A 23,741-nucleotide genomic window follows, 5' to 3' on the forward strand; every position below is an offset into this window, starting at 1 on the left:
AGTGGATGTTTGTGAGTGGGTGCGTGAGTGAGTGGCTCCACCCCCACAACTCCCAATCGGTGATGGGGCAGTTGTGGAGAGAGTGGAGAGTTTCCCATACCTGGGCAGTGTGCTTATGACTGGCTCCAGTTTAACAGCAGAGGTCTCACTACGAATCAGTCGAGCGGCAATATCTTTTCATCGGTTGCGTAACGCTGTGTGGAAGCTACCTGGTCTGTCGCTCCGCACTAAGCTTCAGGTCTTCTCGGCCATGGTCATTCCCTCCCTTCTCTACGCTTGCGAAACGTGGACCCCCCTAATGGAACATCTTCGCCGGTTAGAAACATTTAGGCTGGCCTGCCTACGATCCATCCTGGGTTTAACCAGACTGGATTGTGTGAGGAGCTCACAAATCCTTGAAAGATCTGGGCAGGGTCCCATCGGTGAGCTCCTCCGGCAGGCAAGGCTGCGATGGCTGGGTCATGTAGCCCGCATGCCCAGCCACCGCATGCCGAAACAGCTTTTGTTTGGCCGGATTGAGGGGGCTATGCGGGCGCGGCACGGGCTAGAGAACAGATGGAGTGATGTGGTACAGGAGGACGTGGAGCTGAGTGGACTTGCCGATGACTGGTACCAGCGGTGTCAAGATTGGCCTCTGTGGAGGAGGCTCGTGAAGGATGCTACTGGGCAGTTGGAGGCAGTCGCCCTCCAACAACAACGGAGGGCGGAGGAGCGACGCTCAGAACAACGAGCGGAGCGCCGGGTGGCTAAAGCACAGCAGGTTGGCACAGTAGGGGGCACAGGTGGTGCTGCCCCGTGACCTCCTGCCAGCGGGCATTCGACACTTCACGTGGCCTCAGGGTGCACATAGCCTGGCACAAGCGTCGTGGTGACATCACCGCCACTTAGTGGCGAATGGCGGTTGTTGTTGTTGTTGAGTGAGTGGCTGTGTGAGTGAATGAGTGGGTGTGTGAGTGGGTGTGTGTGTGTGTGAGTGGGTGTGTGATTGGGTGTGTGAGTGGGTGTGGGTGTGAGTGGGTGGGTATGTGAGTGCGTGCGTGTGTGAGTGGGTGGGTGTGTGTGTTGGTGTGTGAGTGGGTGGGCGTGTGAGTGGGTGTGTTAGAGGGTGGGTGTGGTTGTTGATGTGTGAGTGAGTGGGTGTGTGAGTGGGTGGGTGTCTAAGTGTGTGAGTGGGTGGGTGTGGTTGTTGGTGTGTGAGTGGCTGTGAGTCTGTGAGTGAGTGGGTGAGTGTGTGTGAGTGTGTGAGTAGTTTGTTTGTGTGAGCAAGTGGGTGTGTGTGTGTTTCAGTGTGTGTGAATGAGTAACATCGCCACTAGGGAGACAAAGGCGGCCAGGCGTAGTGCTGGCCACCCACTTCCTAGTGTGCTGTTCCGGCCTTCATAGGTGCTCGCCAAGAGCACTTGCCCCAACAACCTGTTAAGGCTACACAGGCGATCTTTGTTTTTGTGCAAGGACGTACTGCCACACGGAAGAGGATCCACACCTGCACAAGGTGTCCCAGCTAGAGTCGGTGCAGAGATACCTGTCCGGGGAGAAGCTCGGACTCCGATGTGAGTACTCGCATCATCATCATCATCATCGGCCGTGGTCTACCCACTGCTGGATCAGAATCAGGAGTGTATTCCCCACTGAGAGCTCTATTTCTAGGGGCAACTCGGCTGGCAGACAACATAAAGCATTCTTTGATTACAGATAAAAATTACAAACTCCACTTAAAAACAACAGCAACAGCCGCCATTCACCACTAAGTTACGGCAATGTCTCCACGGCTCTCGTGTCAGGCCAGGTGCACTTTTAGGCCACATGAAGTGTCGAAACCTCGCTGGCAGGAGGTCATGGAACAGACCCAGGTGGCATGGGTTGACTGACTGAGATGACTCAAATGCACAACCTGTGCCCCCTACTGAGCCAGGCTAGGTGCAGGAGGTCACGGAACAGGCCAATTTGCCATGCGTTGACTGACTGAGATGACTGGCCGATGCACCACCTGTGCCCCCTGCTGTGCCACCTCGCTGTGTTTTATCTGCCCGGCGCTCCGCCCGTTGTTGTGAGCGTCGCTTCTCTGCCCTGAGTTGTTGCTGGAGGGCGACTGCCTCCAGCTGCCCAATAGCAGTATCCTTCACGAACCTCCTCCACACACTCACCCTTGTACACCCACTGACTCATCATCGTGGTCTATCTATCTTCGGGGGTAATCCCAGGCCTGTGTCTCTCCATGCTTCTCCGCGCTTCTTCTCCGTCCACGTTTCCGTGTTGCCGTTCGCGTTTAGTCGTCATCATCATTATTCTTGGTTCTTTCGGTAAAGTCACGTAGAATTCTCACGACGTTTCGAAACGTCGTGAGAATTTTATTGTTTTATATTTGTATTATTTTATTGTTTCCCTTCTTAGTGACTTTACCGAAAGAACCAAGAATATGAATCCCTGCAGCCACGAAAGCTTTAAATCAAAAATCTTCATAATTATCGTCGTCCCTGTAATTGTATTTGTCTCGGCCTAGTGCCTAGCCGGGAGCCTACCTCCTCGCCGGGAGCCTACCTCCTCGCCTGATGCGTGCCCCCCCCCCCCCCCCTCCCACTGAGTAGGCAACAACGAGCTGATCCGCCAGGTGATGTTCGACGCGGTGGTGTCGGCCCCGCTGGAGGCCTACTGGACCAACCTCATGCTCAACAAGTCCCAGTGAGCGGCACTCGCACACTCGCCGGGATGAACGCTGGCCCCAACAGAGCCACCAACTCTAACCCTAACCCCAACCCTAAACATAACCTTAACATGACCTTAATCCAAACCTAATCTTAACCTAACCCCAACCCAGGCCTAATCCAACCTTAACCCCAATCCAACTCTAACCATAACCTGAATTCCAGCCCTAACCCAAACCTAACTCTAACCCAACTCTAACCCCAACCCAGCCCTAACCAAACCTTAATCATTACCCCAACCCAGCCCAGCCCTAACGCTATACCTAAACCAACTCTAAACATACCCTTAATGCCAGCTCTAACTAAACCCAACTCCAACCTAACCTTAACCCCAATCCAAACCCAAACCTAATCTTAACTCAACCCTAACCCAACCCAACCCTTCCCTAATTCAAGCCCTAATCCAACTTCAACCATAACTCGACCCAGCCCTAACCCAATCCTAATCCATCCCTAACCCCAACCCTAATCCAACCCTAACCCAACCCTAACTCATCCCTAACCCCAACCCTAACCCATCCCTAACCAATCCCTTACACTAACCTCGCCGCCGTGTGCCCGGTGGCGACTGCCTTTTGGATGCTGGCGCATGCAGGAACCTGGAGCTGGGCGTCGAGCAGGCCTTCCTCGGGACACGGTCGGGGCTCCTGAGGAAAGCCGAGTTCCTGGGATCGGAGAAGATCACCGACAGGTTGAGGCCAAACCCGCACCGGCCGCACCCTGCGATGAACCCCCTGGCATGCGCGTGCGGTGCCGGCGTGGGGACCTCGTGGCGCGCGTTTGTTCCTTTCTTCTGCTGGCAGGGCCTAAACTAAACCTACTAAACGACCCTTTGTTATCTCAAGTCAGGTAGCCAGCTGAGCTACGTTGGCTCATTTTTCCTACAAGCAAATGATCGCAGCCGAACAGAGTGGCGGCTCGTCGTCACCATCACCACCGACCACCACCACCACGTGGGGATTTACAGCGGCGGCCGAATACTCTCTGAGGGCGCGACATGGGTTCTAAATGTGGGTTCTAAATGTGGGTTCGAAATGTGGGAGGGGATAAACTGGAGGGACCTGGGGAAAAATCCACGCGGCCACAGGGAGAGAGAGAGACACACACACTCCAAATATTCAGCGAGCGTGAGGGTTGGGATCGAACCCATGACCTCCTGCATACCTGGCGAAGTAGTTAACATCTTGCCACCCGAGCCAAGCCTGTGTCTCGGTGCGGTTGACTGTGCAGTTGTCGTGGTGTGGCTGGCTGTGTGGGTGTCATGGTGCAGCTGACTATGCGGGTGTCATGGTGGGGCTGGCTGTGCGGGTGTCGTGGTGCGGCTGGATGTGCGGGTGTCGTCGTGCGGCTGGAGGTGTGGGTGTCATGGTACGGCTGGATGTGTGGGTATGGTGGTGTGGCTGGACTGTGCGGGCGTGGTGGTGTTGTCTCTGGTCAAGAGATTTCCTGACGGACGACCAGAAGGACACCCTCTTCACGGTGGAGCGTTTCCCCCTATGGTTCCGGCGTGCCAGCGCTCTGCCGCCCGGCAACTTCATCTACTCAGTGCCCTTCAAGGCCGGTGGGAGCGCCACCACCACCGCTGCCACCACCACTGCCACCGCCAGCAGCACCACCACAGCCATCACCACCCCATCGCTGCCACCACCGCCACCACTAACACCGCCAGCAGTACCACCACAGCCACCACCACCCCATCACAGCCACCACCGCTACCACCACTGCCACCATCTCCACCACCACCACCACCGCCACCTCCACCACCACAACCACCGCCATCACCACAACCACCATCCACACCCCCACAACCACCACCGCCACCACCACTGCAAACGCTGCAAACACCACAACAACTACCACCACCACCAGCCATGTGAGAATCATCTGCTCTCTGCAGTAACCCTCATCCCCCTTCCCCCCAGGCACCACCAACAGGAGCACGGTGGTGACTGCCAGCACAGCGATCACCGTGTCGGCAAACCGGCGCATGGCCACAGCCGCCGGTGATACCAGCAGGGACATCACCGCACCAGCACCGCACCAGCACCGCCTTACAAACACCTCAGCGCCATCTCCACCGTGCCATGACCACACCACCACACAATCACAAACAGTGGTGATGGTGGGAAGTCCGTGGAAGAGGGAGTGAAGGCAGGAGATGTTGTAGCTGGCCCTGCTGGTGATGGTGGGAAGCCAGTGGAGGAGGGAGTGGAGGCAGGAGATGTTGTAGATGGCCCTGCTGGTGATGGAGGGAAGCCAGTGGAGGAGGGAGTGGAGGCAGGAGATGTTGTAGCTGGCCTTGCTGGTGATGGATGCGATCGAATGTTTTTTAAAGCCGGTGGGGGTATCCCGGTGTCACTCGATGAGGAGTGAACAATGGACGAAGTGGCAGTGGTGGGGGCGTGACCTCCCCCCTCCTCGACTAAGCCACGGGCGAGGCTGTTGGCGAATCCCGCGGTGATGCGTGGACATAGATAACGGGTGGCCGTCAATGAATAAGACGGCATGGTGAGTGACCTCACGCGGTCGGAGATACTTGCGTTGCCCTTGTACTGTTCATCTTTTGGCGTTCTGACACCAGTGAAACAAGGCCAATGCATATATTACCAGGGCATGTTTTGCCACCGTTCTGCGTGGTTAATGCAGACTTGATGATGCCTTATAATAGGCATCTAATTGGCATTTGAGCATAATAAACACCTATCGTTCTATTGACAAGAAGGGTAAAGTCTATTTTTAGCGTAGGATCGATGGGTGGTCCCATTGTGAGACCGAGTGGCGAGGCGGCGGCTTGAGGGAGGAGCCTTCACCCAGTAGTGGATGGAGCATAGCTGATGATGCTAATGTATGATAGAAGCGAGGAGTCTTCTTGGGGGAGGTTCGAGGGGAGTTGGGGGTTGGGGGCTTGATCCAGCAGTGGATTGAGCACGGCAGCAGCTGCTGCTGCTGACGACGACGGCGGCGGTGCCGGTGTTGGCGATGGACGTCGGTAACTTCGAGTGCGTGGTGTCAATGTGGGTTGTTGTTTGATTGTTGTTGTTGTTGTCGTCATTGTGTCAGTGGTTGGGATACAGATGAAGCTCGACTATTTCCAGCAGAAATTCTGGACGGCGACAAAACAGGTTGGTCCCTGCGACAATGACAAAGATATCTCTCCTCCCCTCCCACTGGGACCACGGGCTCTCTCTCCTCCGGCTAAGGGTGACCTAAGGGAGGCTACACTGACCCGACCCAGCCAAGGTACGGGTCCCGACTACTGGCCCACTCAGTCCCGGTCCTTGCAAGGACGTTGGGACCTGGGGGTTCCCAGGGTCTCACCACTGGCCCACTCAGTCCCGGCCCTTAGAAGGGCAGCGGATCTAGGGGTTCCCAGGGTCCTAGGCTAGCTGGTCTTCTGGCTTCAGTCTTCGGACTAGCCCCGGACTCGTCCAGAGGTCCGGCTTTTATACACCTCCCCAGGTGTGTCCGCCCCGGCCACGCCTCCCTTTCAGCGAGTTCCAGGGAGGGTTTCGGGGGATTCTAGAACACTCCGCAGCCCCGCCTGCTTTGGGGCTGTGGAATGTAGCGACCCTCATGCCGGTCAAAGTTACTGCCCCTGGTGGGCCCTGTCTGCTACTGCAGGTAAGTACACGTAGCCCATTTACAGCGCTACATCTGTAAGGGGCAAGTTCCGCTGGCCACCAGCACTCCGGTTAAGGCCGGCACGGCTTGCAATGGAGGTGGTGCGGCCGTGAAAAAAAAAACGCACCCGGGGCACCTTTGTCTCCTCCATGCTAACGGGTACACACGGCAGCAGTGGAACAGATGTCGAAGGCTGAGGTCGACCTAAGGAGCGACTGGCCCTGGACTGGTTCAGAAAGAGTCGCCACTGATGAGAGTCGAACTCGGGGAGGGGGGGTTGGGGGTTCTCTGGAGGGTTCGCAGCGCAGGGCGCCAACCGTTGCACCGCCACTCACTGGGCATCGGACGCAGACACACGGTCTGCGCCTGAAGACGAGTGGCGCGGCTTTCTAACGGAACTTGGAGTCGAATTGCCCTCCACCACCCGACGCAGCCAAAACTAATCAAATTGTCACGCTGTGCACTAGCACCAGTCTGCTATGCGTGGTGAAGGGGCGATGATTGCCACTGCTGCTGCTGTGTGTATAATCCCCATTGAGAAATTAGCCGTGGAACTTTTCCGAACTTTGGCCTACTCCTCCTCTTGCGAGCGAAGTCGCGGGGGTGGGGTTGGGAGATCTTGAGCTTGCGCCACGCGCTGAGTAGACAGGTGGCAGCGCGGCCGCTGGGGCACAGCCGCCGCAGTGGTGACCAGGGCGGCCTGCTCGAGTCGAGCCGCCACGGCACGCTGGCATCAAACCACCCCCAGTGCTTTTATTTGATTTCTGATTTATTTCTCCCACCCGCTATGATTGATGTGATCTCCCAACCGCTATGATTGATTTGACCTCCAACCCGCTATGATTGATTTGACCTCCAACCCGCTATGATTGATTTGACCTCCCACCCGCTTGATTGATTTGACCTCCCACCCGCTATGATTGATTTGACCTCCCACCCGCTTGATTGATTTGACCTCCCACCCGCTATGATTGATTTGACCTCCCACCCGCTATGATTGATTTGACCTCCAACCCGCTATGATTGATTTGACCTCCAACCCGCTATGATTGATTTGACCTCCAACCCGCTATGATTGTTTTGACCTCCAACCCGCTATTATTGATTTGACCTCCCACCTGCTATTATTGATTTGATTTCCCACCTGCTATTATTGATTTGATTTCTGATTTCATTTCCCACCCACTATTATTGATTAGATACCCACCCGCAATTATTGGTTTTGCGCTCTCCATCTCGCGACGTGTCTTATGATTGTGTTTGCTGTCAACTCATGATTACCACTCCCCCCCCCCCCCGCTGCTCGCATGCCTCAACCCCCCCACACCACCCACCACACCACCCCCCCACCTTCCGCTGTGTGGCCGCCGATTGCTCCTCCTCCTCCTCCACTGCTCTGCATGCGCCCAGCGTGACGACGCCGATGTGAGTAGCGCCATCGCCTGCCGCCATCATCGTCATCGCCATCATCGTTGTCATCCTCATCATTGTCGTCATCGTCAATGTCGTCGTCATTGTTGTCATCGTCATCATCCTCGTCATTGTTGCCATCGTTGTCATAGTCATCATCATCGTCGTCGTTATCGTCATCATCATCGTCGTCGTCATTGTCGTCATAGTCATCATCGTCATCATGGTCAACATCGTCATCATCGTTGTAATAGTCATCGTCATTATCATCATCATCGTCGTCGTCAGTCATCATCATTGTCATCAGTCATCATAATCGTCGTCATAGTCATCATCATCATGGTCATCACGGTCATCATCGTCATCATCGTTGTCATCACCGTCCTCATCGTCCTCATCATTGATGAGAGCCCCCCCAGCCCCCACCACCCAACTGAAAACCACCCCCACCTCATCGTGCACCAGAGAGCCCACTGCTCCATGGATGAGCCATGGTTGTGATTGGTTAATTGATCAGCTCTTCGATTGAACTATTTAATAAGTGATTGGCTCGTTCATTGATTCATACTTTATTCTAATAAAATTATGTATCGGCTTGTTAATTGGTTCATTATTTAATTGATTGATTTGCTAGTTACTTGATTGGCACTTTAATTGATTTAATGTATTGAATGATTGATTGGCTAGTTAATTGATTTGTGCTTTAATTGATTGAGTAATCAATTGACGAATTTATTTATTCTTTAATTGATTGAATTGGTGATTTGCTCATTAATTGATGAGAGCTTTAATTGATCACGCGATTGATTGTCTCGTTAATTGATTCGACCTTTGCTTGATTGAACGATGAATCAGGCTGAATCGCTTCGTTGAATCGCTCCTCCCCTCCCTCCTCCCCCCCCCCACCTCCCCGTTATCGTCCTCACAGTGCACAACGGTCGACGGGAAGTGCCCCATCAGCATGGACGATGAGGTGAGGCTCACGATGAGGTGAGGCTCACGATGAGGTGAGACTCACGAGGCCACGAGAGTGAGAGAGTGCGGCCAAACCCGGGAGCCGCCACCTCGCTCAGCCCCCCACTTAGACCCCACTCAGCCCCCCATTCAGCCCTCCGCTTAGCCCCCCACGCCCCCCCCTGCGGTCCCTTGCTGAACGGGGGGCTGATGGGGGGCTGAGTGGGCGGTTGAGCGGAGGACTGAGCGGAGTGGCGGGCAGAGCGGGGGCTGAATGGAGGGCTGAGCGGGGGGCTTAGCGGGGGGCTGAGTGGGGGGCATGGCGAATGGTGAGTCCAGACTCGAGGTTGTTTTTGTTTGTGTGTGTAGGTCGTGTGAATATGAACGCGTCACTAAACCCGCCACCGCCATGCCACCCAACACAGCCAATCAGTATGGCGGTTTGTCATGTAAATGAAAACGTGGCCGATTCGTTACCAGTTCAGCACTAACTGCGCATGTGTCGGAGAGGAGTAAACCCACTGCACAACATTTACAATTTGAGTGACCGTGACGTTTCTCCGGGAATTACAACAACAGCCAGCATGGTCAGGCGACAGCCAGAGAGTTGTGGAGAAATCCTTCCGTTAAAATGTGCAGATGTGCAGCCCCTTGCGATTGCCGAACGGGGCGGGGTGGGGGAGCAGAGAGGGAGCAATGCTCTATCCCGTGTAGACAGAACAGGGTACCTACCGCCTTCTCCCTGGGAGACACAGGGGAACGGCTCCGGGTAGGAGGGCGTAAGATGGAACAGATGGAGATTAGTCCACACACTCTGCTGTACCGCCCTCTCCTGGAGGAGCCAGGGGAACGGCTCTTCCTCGACCCACCCACACGGGGAGGGAGTCTCACAATAACGTCTGTACGTGATCCACCAACCCTCACCGCTGTGTCCACAGAGCTGGACCAGAGGCTCTCCCCCGCAGCGCCACAGCCGCCCCGTGGGGTCACTCCACCCCCGGGAGGGGCGGAGCTCCCCCAGCTGTCAATCAAACGAACGAGATTCAGTCGATGGCACTGCCATTGACTGGAGGTTCCAGACTCTGGATACAGACCGATGAGTTAATGATGGTAGTGGTGTTGATGATGGTGGTGGTGTTGATGATGGTGGTGGTGTTGATGATGGTGGTGTTGACGACGGTAGTGGTGTTGATGATGGTGGTGGTGTTGATGCTGGTGATGATGACAATGATGATGTTGACAATGATGGTGTTGACGACGACGATGATGACGATGGCAGTGTTGTGTGCCGTTTCCCACCAGAATCTCCGATGCTACCTCATCGACAACAACGGCTACATAATGGTCTCCAAGTCGTACGAGGAGGTGAGACCCTCGCTCCTCCTCGCCCCACGGCGACAGCCCCAGCGCCCGCGGCCCAGCGTCGGGAATCTCCATTCCACCCCTTCCCTTCCGTCCCGCCTGTATCGGGAATCGAGCCGTGCACACCTCCTGTCCAGCAGCAGCAGCGGCAGCGGCAGCAGCGGTGGGGGCGGTGGTGAGGAGCCGCTGCCACCAACACTGTTGCCCAAGCTCTGTGGTCCTTTACATACGGACGCACGTGTCGCGTGAGTGACTGTCACCGTGGTGCAAGGGGAGCGGTGGCGCAGCGGTGACCGCTCCGAACCGGTCCGGAGCCTCCCCCCAGGTCGACTCGGCGGGCGTGGTGCTGGCCACCCCCACGGCCTTCATTAGTGCTGCAACTCGCTACGTGGCACTTGCCCCGACGGTCTGTGTGGCCTACACGGGGGATCTTTGTCTTTGTTTGTTGTTCCCCCCCCCCCCCTTGTGAGTTAGACGGGACGATTCCTCGGGGAGGTCGACGGCACCGTGATGAAGAAGCTTCTGACCATGGGGATATTCCAGCGGTAGGAACGAAGAGCACATCACCATCATCATCACCATCATCAGCAGCAGCAGCGTCATCATCAGCAGCAGCAGCGTCATCAACATCGTCATCATCATCAACAGCGTCATCATCATGGGCAGTCATCAGCAGCGTCAACATCAGCAGCGTCATCATCAGCAACAGGATCATCATCATCAGCAACAGGGTCATCATCATCAGCACCGTCATCATCATCAACAGCAGCGTCATCATTATCAACAGCATCAGCGTCATCATCATCAACAGCAGCAGCGTCATGATCATGATCATCAACAGGGAGACAGACAGACACACACACAGACAGACAGACACACACAGAGACAGACAGACACACAGAGAGACAGACACACGGAGACAGACAGACACACAGAGACAGAAAGACACAGAGACAGACAGACACACACAGAGACACACAGAGACAGACAGACACATACTGAGACAGACAGACGGACACACACAGAGACAGACAGACAGACACACAGAGAGACAGACAGACAGATACACAGAGAGACAGACAGACACACAGAGAGACAGACAGACACACACAGAGACAGACAGACACACAGAGAGATAGACAGAGAAACAGACAGAGAGGCAGACACACACAGAGACAGACAGACAAACAGAGAGACAGACAGAGAGACACACAGAGACAGAAAGACACACAGAGAGACGGACATACAGATACACAGAGAGACAGGCAGAGAGACAGGCATAGAGACACACAGAGAGACAAACAGACACACAGACAGACACACACAGAGACAGACAGACACACAGAGAGATAGACAGAGAAACAGACAGAGAGGCAGACACACACAGAGACAGACAGACAAACAGAGAGACAGACAGAGAGACACACAGAGAGACCGACAGACACACAGAAAGACAGACAGACAGACACACACAGAGACAGAAAGACACACAGAGAGACGGACAGACAGATACACAGAGAGACAGGCAGAGAGACAGGCATAGAGACACACAGAGAGACAGACAGACACACAGACAGACAGACACACAGACAGACACACAGAGAGACAGACAGACACACAGAGAGACAGACAGACACACAGACAGACAGACACACAGACAGACACACAGAGAGACAGACAGACAAAGAGGGATGACGTGCGTGTGTCCGCAGGGTGACGCTCTACGACTTCCAGGCCATGTGCCGCCTCGTGCCGGACTCGCACTCGAGCAGGGCCGGACTCAGCGTGCCCACGGTGAGCGTACACAACCACCACCAGCACAACCACCACCACCAGCACAACCACCACCACCAGCACTACCACAACCACTAGCACCACCACAACTATCACCACCAGCAAAAGCACCACCACCAGCACAACCACCACCAGCACTACCACAAGCACTAGCACCTTCACCACCACAACTATCACCACAACCACCAGCACAACCACCACAACCACCAGCACTTTCTCAACCAGCACAACTACCAGCACGAGTACCACCACCACCACCAGCAGCACAACCACTAGCACTACCACCACCAGCACTACCACCACCAGCCCTACCACAATAACTAGCACCATCACCACCACAACTATCACAACCACCACCACCAGCACAACTACCAGCAATACCACAAGTTCCAGCACTACCACAAGCATTAGCACCATCACCACCACAACTATCACCACCACCAACACAAACACCAGCACAACCACCACCAGCACTACCACAAGCACTAGCACCATCACCACCACAACTATCACCACAACCACCAGCACTACCACCACAACCACCAGCACTTTCCCAACCAGCACAACTAACAGCACGAGTACCACCACCACCAGCAGCACGACCACTAGCACTACCACCACCAGCACTACCACAAGCACTAGCACCATCACGACCACAATTATCACAACCACCAGCAGCACAACCACTAGCGCTACCACCACCAGCCCTACCACCACCAGCACAACCACCAGCGCTACCACCAGCACAACCACCACCAGCGCTACCACCAGCACAACTACCACCACTAGCGCTACCACCACCCTTTTGGTCTCTTGCTCCACACCCCATGTGTGCATGGGTGTGTGCGCGTGTGTGCATGCGTGAGTGTGTGTATGCGTGAGTGTGTGGTATGTGTGTGTATACGTGAGGGTGTGAGTGTGTGAGTGTGTGAGTGTGTGTATACGTGAGTGTGTGAGGGTGTGTATACGTGAGGGTGTGAGTGTGTGTATACGTGAGTGTGTGAGTGTGTGTATACGTGAGGGTGTGAGTGTGTGTATACGTGAGGGTGTGAGTGTGTGTATACGTGAGGGTGTGAGTGTGTGTATACGTGATGGTGTGAGTGTGTGTATGTATGTGTGAGTGTGTGTATGCGTGAGTATGTGAGTGTGTGTATGCGTGAGTGTGTGAGTGTGTGTATGCGTGAGGGTGTGAGTGTGTGTATACGTGAGGGTGTGAGTGTGTGTATGCGTGAGTGTGTGAGTGTGTGAGTGTGTGTATGTGTGAGGGTGTGAGTGTGTGTATGCGTGAGTGTGTGTATGTGTGAGGGTGTGAGTGTGTGTATGCGTATCATGCGGAGCGGGAGTGTAGCGCTTAGCGCCCAACAGCAGTGACGATTATCTGAAGCGGTCCTGGGCCTCCCTTAGGTCGACTCAGCCTCAAATGGAGTACCCGGTGCGGTGTGTAAACATCGCTGCTGGGGAGACAAAGGCGGCCAGCCGCAGTGCTGGCCACCGACCTCCTCATGTGCCGCGCCGGCCTTCATCGGCGCTACTCGCTCACAGCACTTGCCCCAGCAGTCTGTCGAGGCTACACGTGGGATCTTTGTCTTTGTTTCTGTGTGAGTCTGCAGCCCTATCAGTCTCTCTCCGCGTTGGTCAAGTGGCTCATCACAGAGCTCGCCATGTGAGTGTCATCATCATGATCACCATCATCATAATCACCATGATCATCATCATCATCGCCGCCATCATTACCATCACCATCATCATGATAATGATCATCACCATGATCACAATCATCATTATCATCACCATGATCACCATCGTCATCACCACCATCTCAAAACCATCTTAACACCATCTCAAAACCATCTTAACACCACCCTTAGACTCAACACCGCCTGTAGACTCTACACTGCCCATAGATTAACACTGCCCATAGACTCAACACTCCCCATAGACTCCACACTGTCATAGACTCAACACTGTCATAGACTCAACACTGCCCGTAGACTCCACACTGTCATAGACTCAACACTGCCCATAGACTCAACACTGCCCATAGACTAACACTACCCATAGACTCAACACTCCCCATAGACTCCACGCTGTCATAGACTCAACACTGCCTATAGACTAACACTACCCATAGACTCAGCACTACCCACAGACTCAACACTCCCCATAGACTCCACACTGTCATAGATTCAACACTGCCCATATACTAACACTGCCCATAGACTCAACACTGCCCATAGACTCAGCACTACCCATAGACTCAGCACTACCCATAGACTCAACACTGCCCATAGACTCAACACTGCCCATAGACTCAACACTGCCCATAAACTCAGCACTACCCATAGACTCAACACTGCCCATAGACTCAACACTGCCCATAGACTCAACACTGCCCATAGACTCAACACTGCCCATAGACTCAACACTGCCCATAGACTCAACACTGCCCATAGACTCAGCACTAGACATAGACTCAACACTGCACATAGACTCAGTACTAGACATAGACTCAACACTGCCCATAGACTCAGCACTAGACATAGACTCAAGGATGTTAACATCTCCTAGCCACCGTGGCGCCCACACTCATTTCTAAGCACTTGCACAACGACTTGTGTTGCACATGTCAAAGCTACGTTACATAGAGTGCTCTCATCACCACCACCATCACCACCATCATCATCCCCATTATCATCACCATCACCACCATCATCACCATTACCACCACCATCATCACCACCACCATCACCAAAATCATCATGATAACCACCGCCAGCACCACCACCAACACCACCACCATCACCACCACCACCATCACCACCATCGCCATCATCATCACCACCACTACCACCTTCACCACCACCATCACCACCATCACCACCACCACCATCATCACCACCACCACTACCACTTTCACCACCACCATCACCACCACCATCACCACCATCATCATCATAACCACCGCCACCACCACCATCATCACCACCACCACCACCATCACCACCACCACTACCACCTTCACCACCACCATCACTACCACCATCACCGCCGCTGTGGTTGACCGAGCGGCGGTGCCCACGGTGCCTCTCCCCACAGGCTGGTGTTGGAGTTCAACTTGTCAGGCCTGTGGAGGCCCGAGCACGCCGCGACAGGTGCGTCACGCGGAATCCGATGAGCTACGAAGCTCTTTGTTCGCTGTCGTCCAAGATAACTTATACACGGGGTGGCCCAAAAGTCAGGACACATCGGGTTAATGTTATTCTTATACGGGGTGTCAGTGTGCATGACTAAATCTAAAATTGAGTACCTTGTGCGGCGTCAAGATCGCCACTGGGGAGACAAAGGCGGCCGGGCTTGGTGCTGGCTACCCACCCCTTCGTGTACCATGCCGGCCTTAATAGGTGCTCGCTAACAACACTTGTGCCAACAGTCTGTTACAGGTTATACGGGAGATCTTTGTCTATGTGTGCTGAGCCTGTCCCGCTGTGTTAACCCCGCCCATTTCTGTGTCGGCTGCACTTGTAACCTCCCGGCGTGCGTCTCTGCTGTGTCCCATTTATCCCATTTCACTCCTCCACCTCCATCCTCCATCCAGCCGCAAAGTTCTACAACTCCCGTGAGTAACGGACACGTCGCCACAAGTCTGCGTGCGCATCTCCGCACACACACACGCACACTGATACACAACAACATTAACCGCCATTCACCACTAAGTGGCGGTGACGTCACCGCAGCGCTTGTGCCAGGCCAGGTGCAATTTGAGGCCACGTGAAGTGGTGAAGGCTCACTGCTGGCAGGAGGTCACGGGACAGACCCAGGTGCCATGAGTTGACTGATTGAAATGAATGAAAGATGCACCAGCTGTAACCCCTATTGTGTCAACTTGCTGTGCTTTAGCCACCCGGCGCTCCGCTCGTTGTTGTGAGGGTCGCTCCTCCACCCTCCGTTGTTGTTGGAGGGCGACTGCCTCCAACTGCCCAGTAGCGTCCTTCACGAGCCTCCTCCACGGAGGCCGATCTTAACACGACTGGTACCAGTCTTCGGCAAGTCCACTCAGCTCCAAATCCTCCTGTATTGCATCAGTCCATCCAAACAGAAGCTGATTGGGGTATACAGTGGCTGGCAGGGGCGGAGCCAGGATTTTAACTTTGGAGGGGCTGACTTCAATATCCTGAGATATCCAAGTGTATGTTTTCCAATGGGCGCCACAAATGTATAAAACGAATTTTATTGGATTTGAACGCGGAGTTTATTAATAGGTCGGAGCCGCTGATGTGGCTAATAAGTTCGATAAGTTCGAAAGGCTGCCGCTCAAGCAGCCTGCAGGACAGCACAAGGTGGCAGCCAGCAGGGCAGCACAAGGTGGCAGCCTGCAGGGCAGTACACAAGGTGGCAGCCTGCAGGGCAGCACAAGGTGGCAGCCTGCAGGGCAGCACAAGGTGGCAGCCTGCAGGGCAGCACACAAGGTGTCAGCCTGCAGGGCAGTACACAAGGTGGCAGCCTGCAGGGCAGCACAAGGTGGTAGCCTGCAGGGCAGCACACAAGGTGGCAGCCTGCAGGGCAGCACACAAGGTGGCAGCCTGCAGGGCAGCACAAGGTGGCAGCCTGCAGGGCAGCACAAGGTGGCAGCCTGCAGGGCAGCACGAGGTGGCAGCCTGCAGGGCAGCACACGAGGTGGCAGCCTGCAGGGCAGCACAAGGTGGCAGCCTGCAGGGCAGCACGAGGTGGCAGCCTGCAGGGCAGCACAAGGTGGCAGCCTGCAGGGCAGCACAAGGTGGCAGCCTGCAGGGCAGCACACAAGGTGGCAGCCTGCAGGGCAGCACAAGGTGGCAGCCAGCAGGGCAGCACGAGGTGGCAGCCTGCAGGGCAGCACAAGGTGGCAGCCTGCAGGGCAGCACAAGGTGGCAGCCTGCAGGGCAGCACAAGGTGGCAGCCTGCAGGGCAGCACACAAGGTGGCAGCCTACAGGGCAGTACACAAGGTGGCAGCCTGCAGGGCAGCACAAGGTGGCAGCCAGCAGGGCAGCACGAGGTGGCAGCCTGCAGGGCAGCACAAGGTGGCAGCCTGCAGGGCAGCACGAGATGGCAGCCAGCATTTTGCAGCAGCCGGATATCCGGTTATCCCGATTACCGACTTTCTCAAAATTTTAGGGGGGGCTAATCTCCCCGCAGCCCCCCCTGTGGCTCCGCCCCTGGTGGCTGGGCATGCGGGCTACATGTTCTAGCCAACGCAGCCTTGCCCTCCAGGGGAGCTCACTGATGGGAATGTGTCTAGATTTTTCAAGGATCTGTGAGCGCCTCACACAATCCAGCCTGGTTAAAACCAGGCTGGATCGTAGGCAGGCCAGCCTAAATATTTCTAACCGGCACAGATGTTTCATTAGAAAGGTCCACGTTTGACAAGCGTAGAGAAGGGAGAGCATGACTGTGGCCGAGAAGACCCGAAGCTTCGTGTGGAGCGACAGACCAGGTCGCTTTCACACATCGTTACGCAGCCAATGAAAAGACAATGCTGCTCGGCTGATTCTGAGTGAGACCTCTGCTGTCAAACTGGAGTTGGTCCTAAGCACACTGTCCAGGTATGGGAAATTCTTCATTCTCCCCACAACTGCTTCATCACCACACAGACAAAGACAAAAATCCCCCGTATAGCCTTAAAGCCTGTTTGGGCAAGTGCTGTTAGCGAGAAACTATGAAGAGCGGTACGGCTCACGATGGGGTGGGTGGCCAACGCAACGCACGACCGCCTTTGTCTCCCCAGTAGCAATGTTTACCACACCGCACCAGGTACTAATTTGAGGCTGAGTCGAACTAGGGGAGGTCCAGAACCGTTTCAGATAATCCATCACTGGTGTTGGCCATAAGCAGGAATCAAACTTGAGTCGCCGGGTTCGTAGCACAACGCGTCAACCACCGCTCCCCACACAGACAAGCACAGACACGGCAACACAGACACGCAGACATCTCTTCTATAGCCTGAAGAGACTCCCACACACACAGACACACCACTACTCTCTACCAGAGCTCACCGCTCACCCAACCAACTGCCCATCCCACCCATCGCATTCCAAATCCTCCCTCACCCATACCATGTGTCTTCCTTTCTCTTTTTTTAACCACAGTGTTAACTGAACTCAAAATGCCAAGCAGCCAGCAACAAACAGCACTATCTTTAAAGTTGGAATGGGCGATCAGTGTGTACCACGCGATTTTTAATCGCCGCTGTGTTTTAACGATCGTGGGAGGTGCTATGTCTGGATGTAAACGAATGCAACGTGATGGTGTAGTGGGGCAGGAGTGCAAGATTTGCCCTTGAATCCCTGAGCAGCACCGAGTGGCACCGAGTGGCACGCGGACCGAGTGGCACTGAGTGGCACTGAGTGGCACCGAGTGGCACGCGGACCGAGTGGCACCGAGTGGCACTGATTGGCACCGAGTGACACCGTGTGGCACCGAGTGGCACTGAGTGGTACTGAGTGGCACTGAGTGGCACCGAGTGGCACCGAGTGGCACGCAGACTGAGTGGCACTGAGTGGCACCGAGTGGCACTGAGTGGCACTGAGTGGCACTGAGTGGCACCGAGTGGCACGCAGACTGAGTGGCACTGAGTGGCACCGAGTGGCACTGAGTGGCACTGAGTGGCACTGAGTCTGACACGGACCGAGTGGCACTGAGTGGCACGTGGTGGTGGTGGTGATTGCGGTAACGACTAATCACGGTAGTAATGATTGCCATCTTAATTTTGAGTGTTTTTTTTCATTCTGTCACAACACTGGATCAACGCTGGATTATTATTGCATCAATACTTGATCGACATTGAATCGACACTGGATCGACGCTGGATCAATACTGGATGGATAATTGACTGACGCTGAAACGACGCTGGATCTATACTGGATGGGCGATGTATCAATACTGGATCAATACTTAATCGACGCTCGATGGACGACTGATCGCCGGGGCACTGGGACGGGCGCTCAGCCCAAAAGGTGCGCCGGCAGGACCTGCTGCAGCCGTGCCACAAGCAGTACCCAGCGTTCAGCGCAGCGCCCACGCTCAAGGAGAACAGCGGCGTCATCGACTGCGGCGACTGTGAAAGGTCGAGATGCCTGTCCGCTCGCCCACCTGTTTGTTCGCTCAGTCGCTTGCCCGTTCAATCAGTTGCTCGCACGCCTGCCTGCTCGCCCGTTCACGTATTCGTTCACTCACTCAGCTACCCGCTCACTCGCTCGCTCGGCCGCCCGCTCGCCCGTTCACTCATTCTCTCAATCGCTCGGCCGCCCGCTCGCCCACCCGCTTGTTCGCTCATTCGCTCGCTCACTTGCTCGTTCATTAATTCGCTCATTCGCCCGCTAACCTATTCACTCATTTGTTCCCTCTCTTGCCCACCCGTTCGCCCACCCACTTCTTCGCTCATTTGCTCGTTCATTCATTCGCTCATTCACTCTCTCGCACGCTGGCTCTTTCACTGATTCGCTCACTCGCCCGTCCGCTCATTCGCTCACTCGCTCACGCATTCATTCATCGATCACTCACTCGCCCATTCACTCATTCGCTCACTCGCCCACCCGCTTCTTCACGCATTCGCTCATTCACTTGCTCGCACTTTCACTGACTCCTTCATTTACTCGTTGGCTCACTCATTCACTCGCTTGTTTACTCGTTTGTTCACTTATTATTTCGCTCATTCGATCGTTTATTGCCCCAACAGTCTGTTAAGGCTACACGGGGGACCTTTGCCGGCGTGCGTGTCTGTGTGTGTGTGTGTGGGTGTCAGGATGTTTGTGATCCAGCAGGTGCCCGGCAGTAACCTGCTGCTGCTCGTGGTGGACACGGAGTGCCGCTGTGACAACATGTTCAGGATGGGCTTGCACCCCGTCGAGATAAAGCATATCCTCTCTCAGCCGCTCGCAGGCCTCTGCGCGTCCTCACGTCTCCGCGTGTCCCTGTGTCACTGTGTCACTGTGTCTCCGTGTCACTCTGTCACTGTGTCCCCGTGTCACTGTGTCACTGTGTCTCCGTGTCACTCTGTCACTGTGTCCCCGTGTCACTGTGTCATTGTGTCGCCGTGTCACTCTGTCACTGTGTTACTGTGTCACTGTGTCACTCTGTCACTGTGTCATTGTGTCCCCGTGTCACTCTGTCACTGTGTCCCCGTGTCACTCTGTCACTGTGTCACTTTGTCACTGTGTCTCCGTGTCACTCTGTCACTGTGTCCCCGTGTCACTGTGTCATTGTGTCACTCTGTCACTGTGTCACTCTGTCACTCTGTCACTGTGTCCCCCTGTCACTATGTCACTGTGTCACTGTGTCCCCGTGTCACTCTGTCACTGTGTCCCCGTGTCACTGTGTCACTCTGTCACTGTGTCCCCGTGTCACTGTGTCACTGTGTCACTCTGTCACTGTGTCACTCTGTCACTGTGTCACTGTGTCACTCTGTCACTGTGTCATTGTGTCCCCGTGTCACTCTGTCACTGTGTCCCCGTGTCACTCTGTCACTGTGTCATTGTGTCCCCGTGTCACTCTGTCACTGTGTCCCCGTGTCACTCTGTCACTGTGTCACTTTGTCACTGTGTCTCCGTGTCACTCTGTCACTGTGTCCCCGTGTCACTGTGTCCCCGTGTCACGCTGTCACTGTGTCACTGTGTCACTCTGTCACTGTGTCCCTTTGTCACTGTGTCACTGTGTTACTGTGTCACTGTGTCCCCTTGTCACTGTGTCCCTGTGTCACTGTGTCACTGTGTCTCCGTGTCACTCTGTCACTGTCCCCGTGTCACTGTGTCACTGTGTCTCCGTATCACTCTGTCACTGTGTCCCCGTGTCACTCTGTCACTGTGTCACTCTGTCACTGTGTCACTGTGTCACTGTCACTGTGTCACTGTGTAACTCTGTCACTGTGTCCCTTTGTCACTCTGTCACTGTGTCACTCTGTCACTGTGTCACTCTGTCACTGTGTCACTCTGTCACTCTGTCACTGTGTCCCCTTGTCACTGTGTCACTGTGATACTGTGTTACTGTGTCACTGTGTTACTGTGTCACTGTGTCACTCTGTCACTGTGTCCCCGTGTCACTGTGTCACTGTGTTACTGTGTCACTGTGTTTCTGTGTCACTGTCACTGTGTCCCCTTGTCACTGTGTCACTGTGTTACTGTGTCACTGTGTCACTCTGTCACTGTGTCCCCGTGTCACTGTGTTACTGTGTCACTGTGTTACTGTGTCACTGTGTCACTCTGTCACTGTGTCCCCTTGTCACTGTGTCACTGTGTTACTGTGTCACTCTGTCACTGTGTCACTGTCACCGTGTCACTCTGTCACTGTGTCACTGTGTTACTGTGTCACTGTGTCACTGTATCACTGTGTCCCCTTGTCACTGTGTCACTGTGTACCCGTGTCACTCTGTCACTGTGTCACTCTGCCACTGTGTCACTGTGTCATTGTGTCACTCTGTCACTGTGTTACTGTGTTACTGTTTCACTGTGTCACTGTGTCCCCTTGTCACTCTGTCACTACTGTCACTGTGTCACTGTGTCTCCGTGTCACTGTGTCTCCGTGTCACTCTGTCACTGTATGACTGTGTCACTCTGTCACTGTGTTACTCTGTCACTGTGTCCCTTTGTCACTGTGTCACTGTGTTACGGTGTCACTGTGTCACTGTATCACTGTCCCCTTGTCACTGTGTCACTGTGTCACTCTGTCACTGTGTCACTCTGCCACTGTGTCACTGTGTCACTCTGTCACTGTGTCACTGTTTCACTGTGTCACTGTGTCCCCTTGTCACTCTGTCACTACTGTCACTGTGTCACTGTGTCTCCGTGTCACTCTGTCACTCTGTCACTGTGTCACTGTGTCACTCTGTCACTGTGTCACTCTGTCACTGTGTCCCTTTGTCACTGTGTCACTGTGTCTCCGTGTCTTCGTGTCACTGTGTCACTGTGTCACTCTGTCACTCTGTCACTGTGTCACTCTGTCACTGTGTCCCTTTGTCACTGTGTTACTGTGTCACTGTGTCACTCTGTCACTGTGTCCCTTTGTCACTGTGTCACTGTGTTACTGTGTCACTGTGTCACTCTGTCACTGTGTCACTCTGTCACTGTGTCCCCGTGTCACTGTCACCGTGTCACTCTGTCACTGTGTCACTGTGTTACTGTGTCACTGTGTCACTGTATCACTGTGTCCCCTTGTCACTGTGTCACTGTGTACCCGTGTCACTCTGTCACTGTGTCACTCTGCCACTGTGTCATTGTGTCACTCTGTCACTGTGTCACTGTGTTACTGTTTCACTGTGTCACTGTGTCCCCTTGTCACTCTGTCACTACTGTCACTGTGTCACTGTGTCTCCATGTCACTGTGTCTCCGTGTCACTCTGTCACTGTGTCAATGTGTCACTCTGTCACTGTGTCACTCTGTCACTGTGTCCCTTTGTCACTGTGTCACTGTGTTACTGTGTCACTGTGTCACTGTATCACTGTGTCCACTTGTCACTGTGTCACTGTGTCACTCTGTCACTGTGTCACTCTGCCACTGTGTCACTGTGTCACTCTGTCACTGTGTCACTGTTTCACTGTGTCACTGTGTCCCCTTGTCACTCTGTCACTACTGCCACTGTGTCACTGTGTCTCCGTGTCACTCTGTCACTCTGTCACTGTGTCACTGTGTCACTCTGTCACTGTGTCACTCTGTCACTGTGTCCCTTTGTCACTGTGTCACTGTGTTTCCGTGTCTTTGTGTCACTGTGTCACTCTGTCACTCTGTCACTGTGTCACTCTGTCACTGTGTCCCTTTGTCACTGTGTTACTGTGTCACTGTGTCACTCTGTCACTGTGTCCCTTTGTCACTGTGTCACTGTGTTACTGTGTCACTGTGTCACTCTGTCACTGTGTCACTCTGTCACTGTGTCACTGTGTCCCCGTGTCACTCTGTCACTGTGTCACTCTGTCACTGTGTCACTATGTCCCCTTGTCACTCTGTCACTCTGTCCCTGTGTCACTCTGTCACTGTGTCACTGTGTCCCCGTGTCACTCTGTCACTGTGTCACTCTGTCACTGTGTCACTATGTCCCCTTGTCACTCTGTCACTGTGTCACTGTGTCACTCTGTGACTGTGTCACTCTGTCTCCGTGTCACTCTGTCACTGTGTCCCCGTGTCTCTGTGTCACTGTGACCCCATGTCAATGTGTCACTGTGTCCCCGTGTCACTGTGTCCCCGTGTCACTGTGTCACTCTGTCACTGTGTCACTCTGTCACTCTGTCATTGTGTCCCCGTGTCACTCTGTTCCCGTGTCACTCTGTCACTGTGTCACTCTGTCACTGTGTCACTGTGTCCCAGTGTCACTCTGTCACTGTGTCACCGTGTCTCCCCATGTCCTTTTGTCCCCGTGTGTCCCCATCTCCGCGTGTCCCGGTATGTCCCCGTGTCTCCGTGGCCGTGTGTCCCTGTGTGTCCCCGTGTGTCCCCGTGTCTCCATGTCCGTGTGTCCCCGTGTGTCCTCGTGTCTCTATGTCCCTGTGTCCCCGTGTGTCCTCGTGTCTCCATGTCCGTGTGTCCCCGTGTCTCCATGTCCGTGTGTCCCCGTGTGTCCTCGTGTCTCCATGTCCGTGTGTCCCCGTGTGTGCCCGTGTCTCCATGTCCGTGTGTCTCCATGTCCGTGTGTCATCGTGTCTCCATGTCCATGTGTCCCAGTGTCCCCGTGTCTCCATGTCCGTGTGTCCCCGTGTCTCCATGTCCGTGTGTCCCCGTGTGTCCTCGTGGTCTCCATGTCCGTGTGTCCCCGTGTGTCCTCGTGTCTCCATGTCCGTGTGTCCCCGTGTGTCCTCGTGTCTCCATGTCCGTGTGTCCCCGAGTGTCCTCGTGGTCTCCATGTCCGTGTGTCCCTGTGTCGTCCACGTTGAGCGTTCCCTGAC

At 54.6% G+C, this 23,741-nt stretch overlaps 1 protein-coding gene across 1 annotated transcript in view; it reads left to right on the forward strand.

Moving 5' to 3' along the window:
• The window catches only part of LOC116952813 (voltage-dependent calcium channel subunit alpha-2/delta-3-like), a 196,095-nt gene extending 172,355 nt beyond the window's left edge, over positions 1-23,740 (forward strand). Inside the window, exons 23-39 of the mRNA XM_076074414.1 lie at positions 1,453-1,550; positions 2,586-2,679; positions 3,298-3,393; positions 4,142-4,263; positions 4,625-4,705; positions 5,763-5,824; positions 7,734-7,748; positions 8,662-8,706; positions 9,990-10,052; positions 10,524-10,594; positions 11,762-11,843; positions 13,454-13,506; positions 14,940-14,995; positions 15,439-15,459; positions 18,823-18,940; positions 19,619-19,773; positions 23,682-23,740. Coding sequence (XP_075930529.1) covers positions 1,453-1,550; positions 2,586-2,679; positions 3,298-3,393; positions 4,142-4,263; positions 4,625-4,705; positions 5,763-5,824; positions 7,734-7,748; positions 8,662-8,706; positions 9,990-10,052; positions 10,524-10,594; positions 11,762-11,843; positions 13,454-13,506; positions 14,940-14,995; positions 15,439-15,459; positions 18,823-18,940; positions 19,619-19,773; positions 23,682-23,740 — 1,291 coding nt within the window. The remainder of the gene's footprint in view (positions 1-1,452; positions 1,551-2,585; positions 2,680-3,297; positions 3,394-4,141; positions 4,264-4,624; positions 4,706-5,762; positions 5,825-7,733; positions 7,749-8,661; positions 8,707-9,989; positions 10,053-10,523; positions 10,595-11,761; positions 11,844-13,453; positions 13,507-14,939; positions 14,996-15,438; positions 15,460-18,822; positions 18,941-19,618; positions 19,774-23,681) is intronic.
• The last annotated feature ends 1 nt before the right edge of the window (position 23,741 follows it).

The sequence above is a fragment of the Petromyzon marinus genome, chromosome 48 (genome assembly GCF_048934315.1).
Source record: "Petromyzon marinus isolate PM22_M1 ecotype Great Lakes invasive population chromosome 48, UKy_Petmar_22M1.pri1.0, whole genome shotgun sequence".
NCBI classification, from domain to species: domain Eukaryota; kingdom Metazoa; phylum Chordata; class Hyperoartia; order Petromyzontiformes; family Petromyzontidae; genus Petromyzon; species Petromyzon marinus.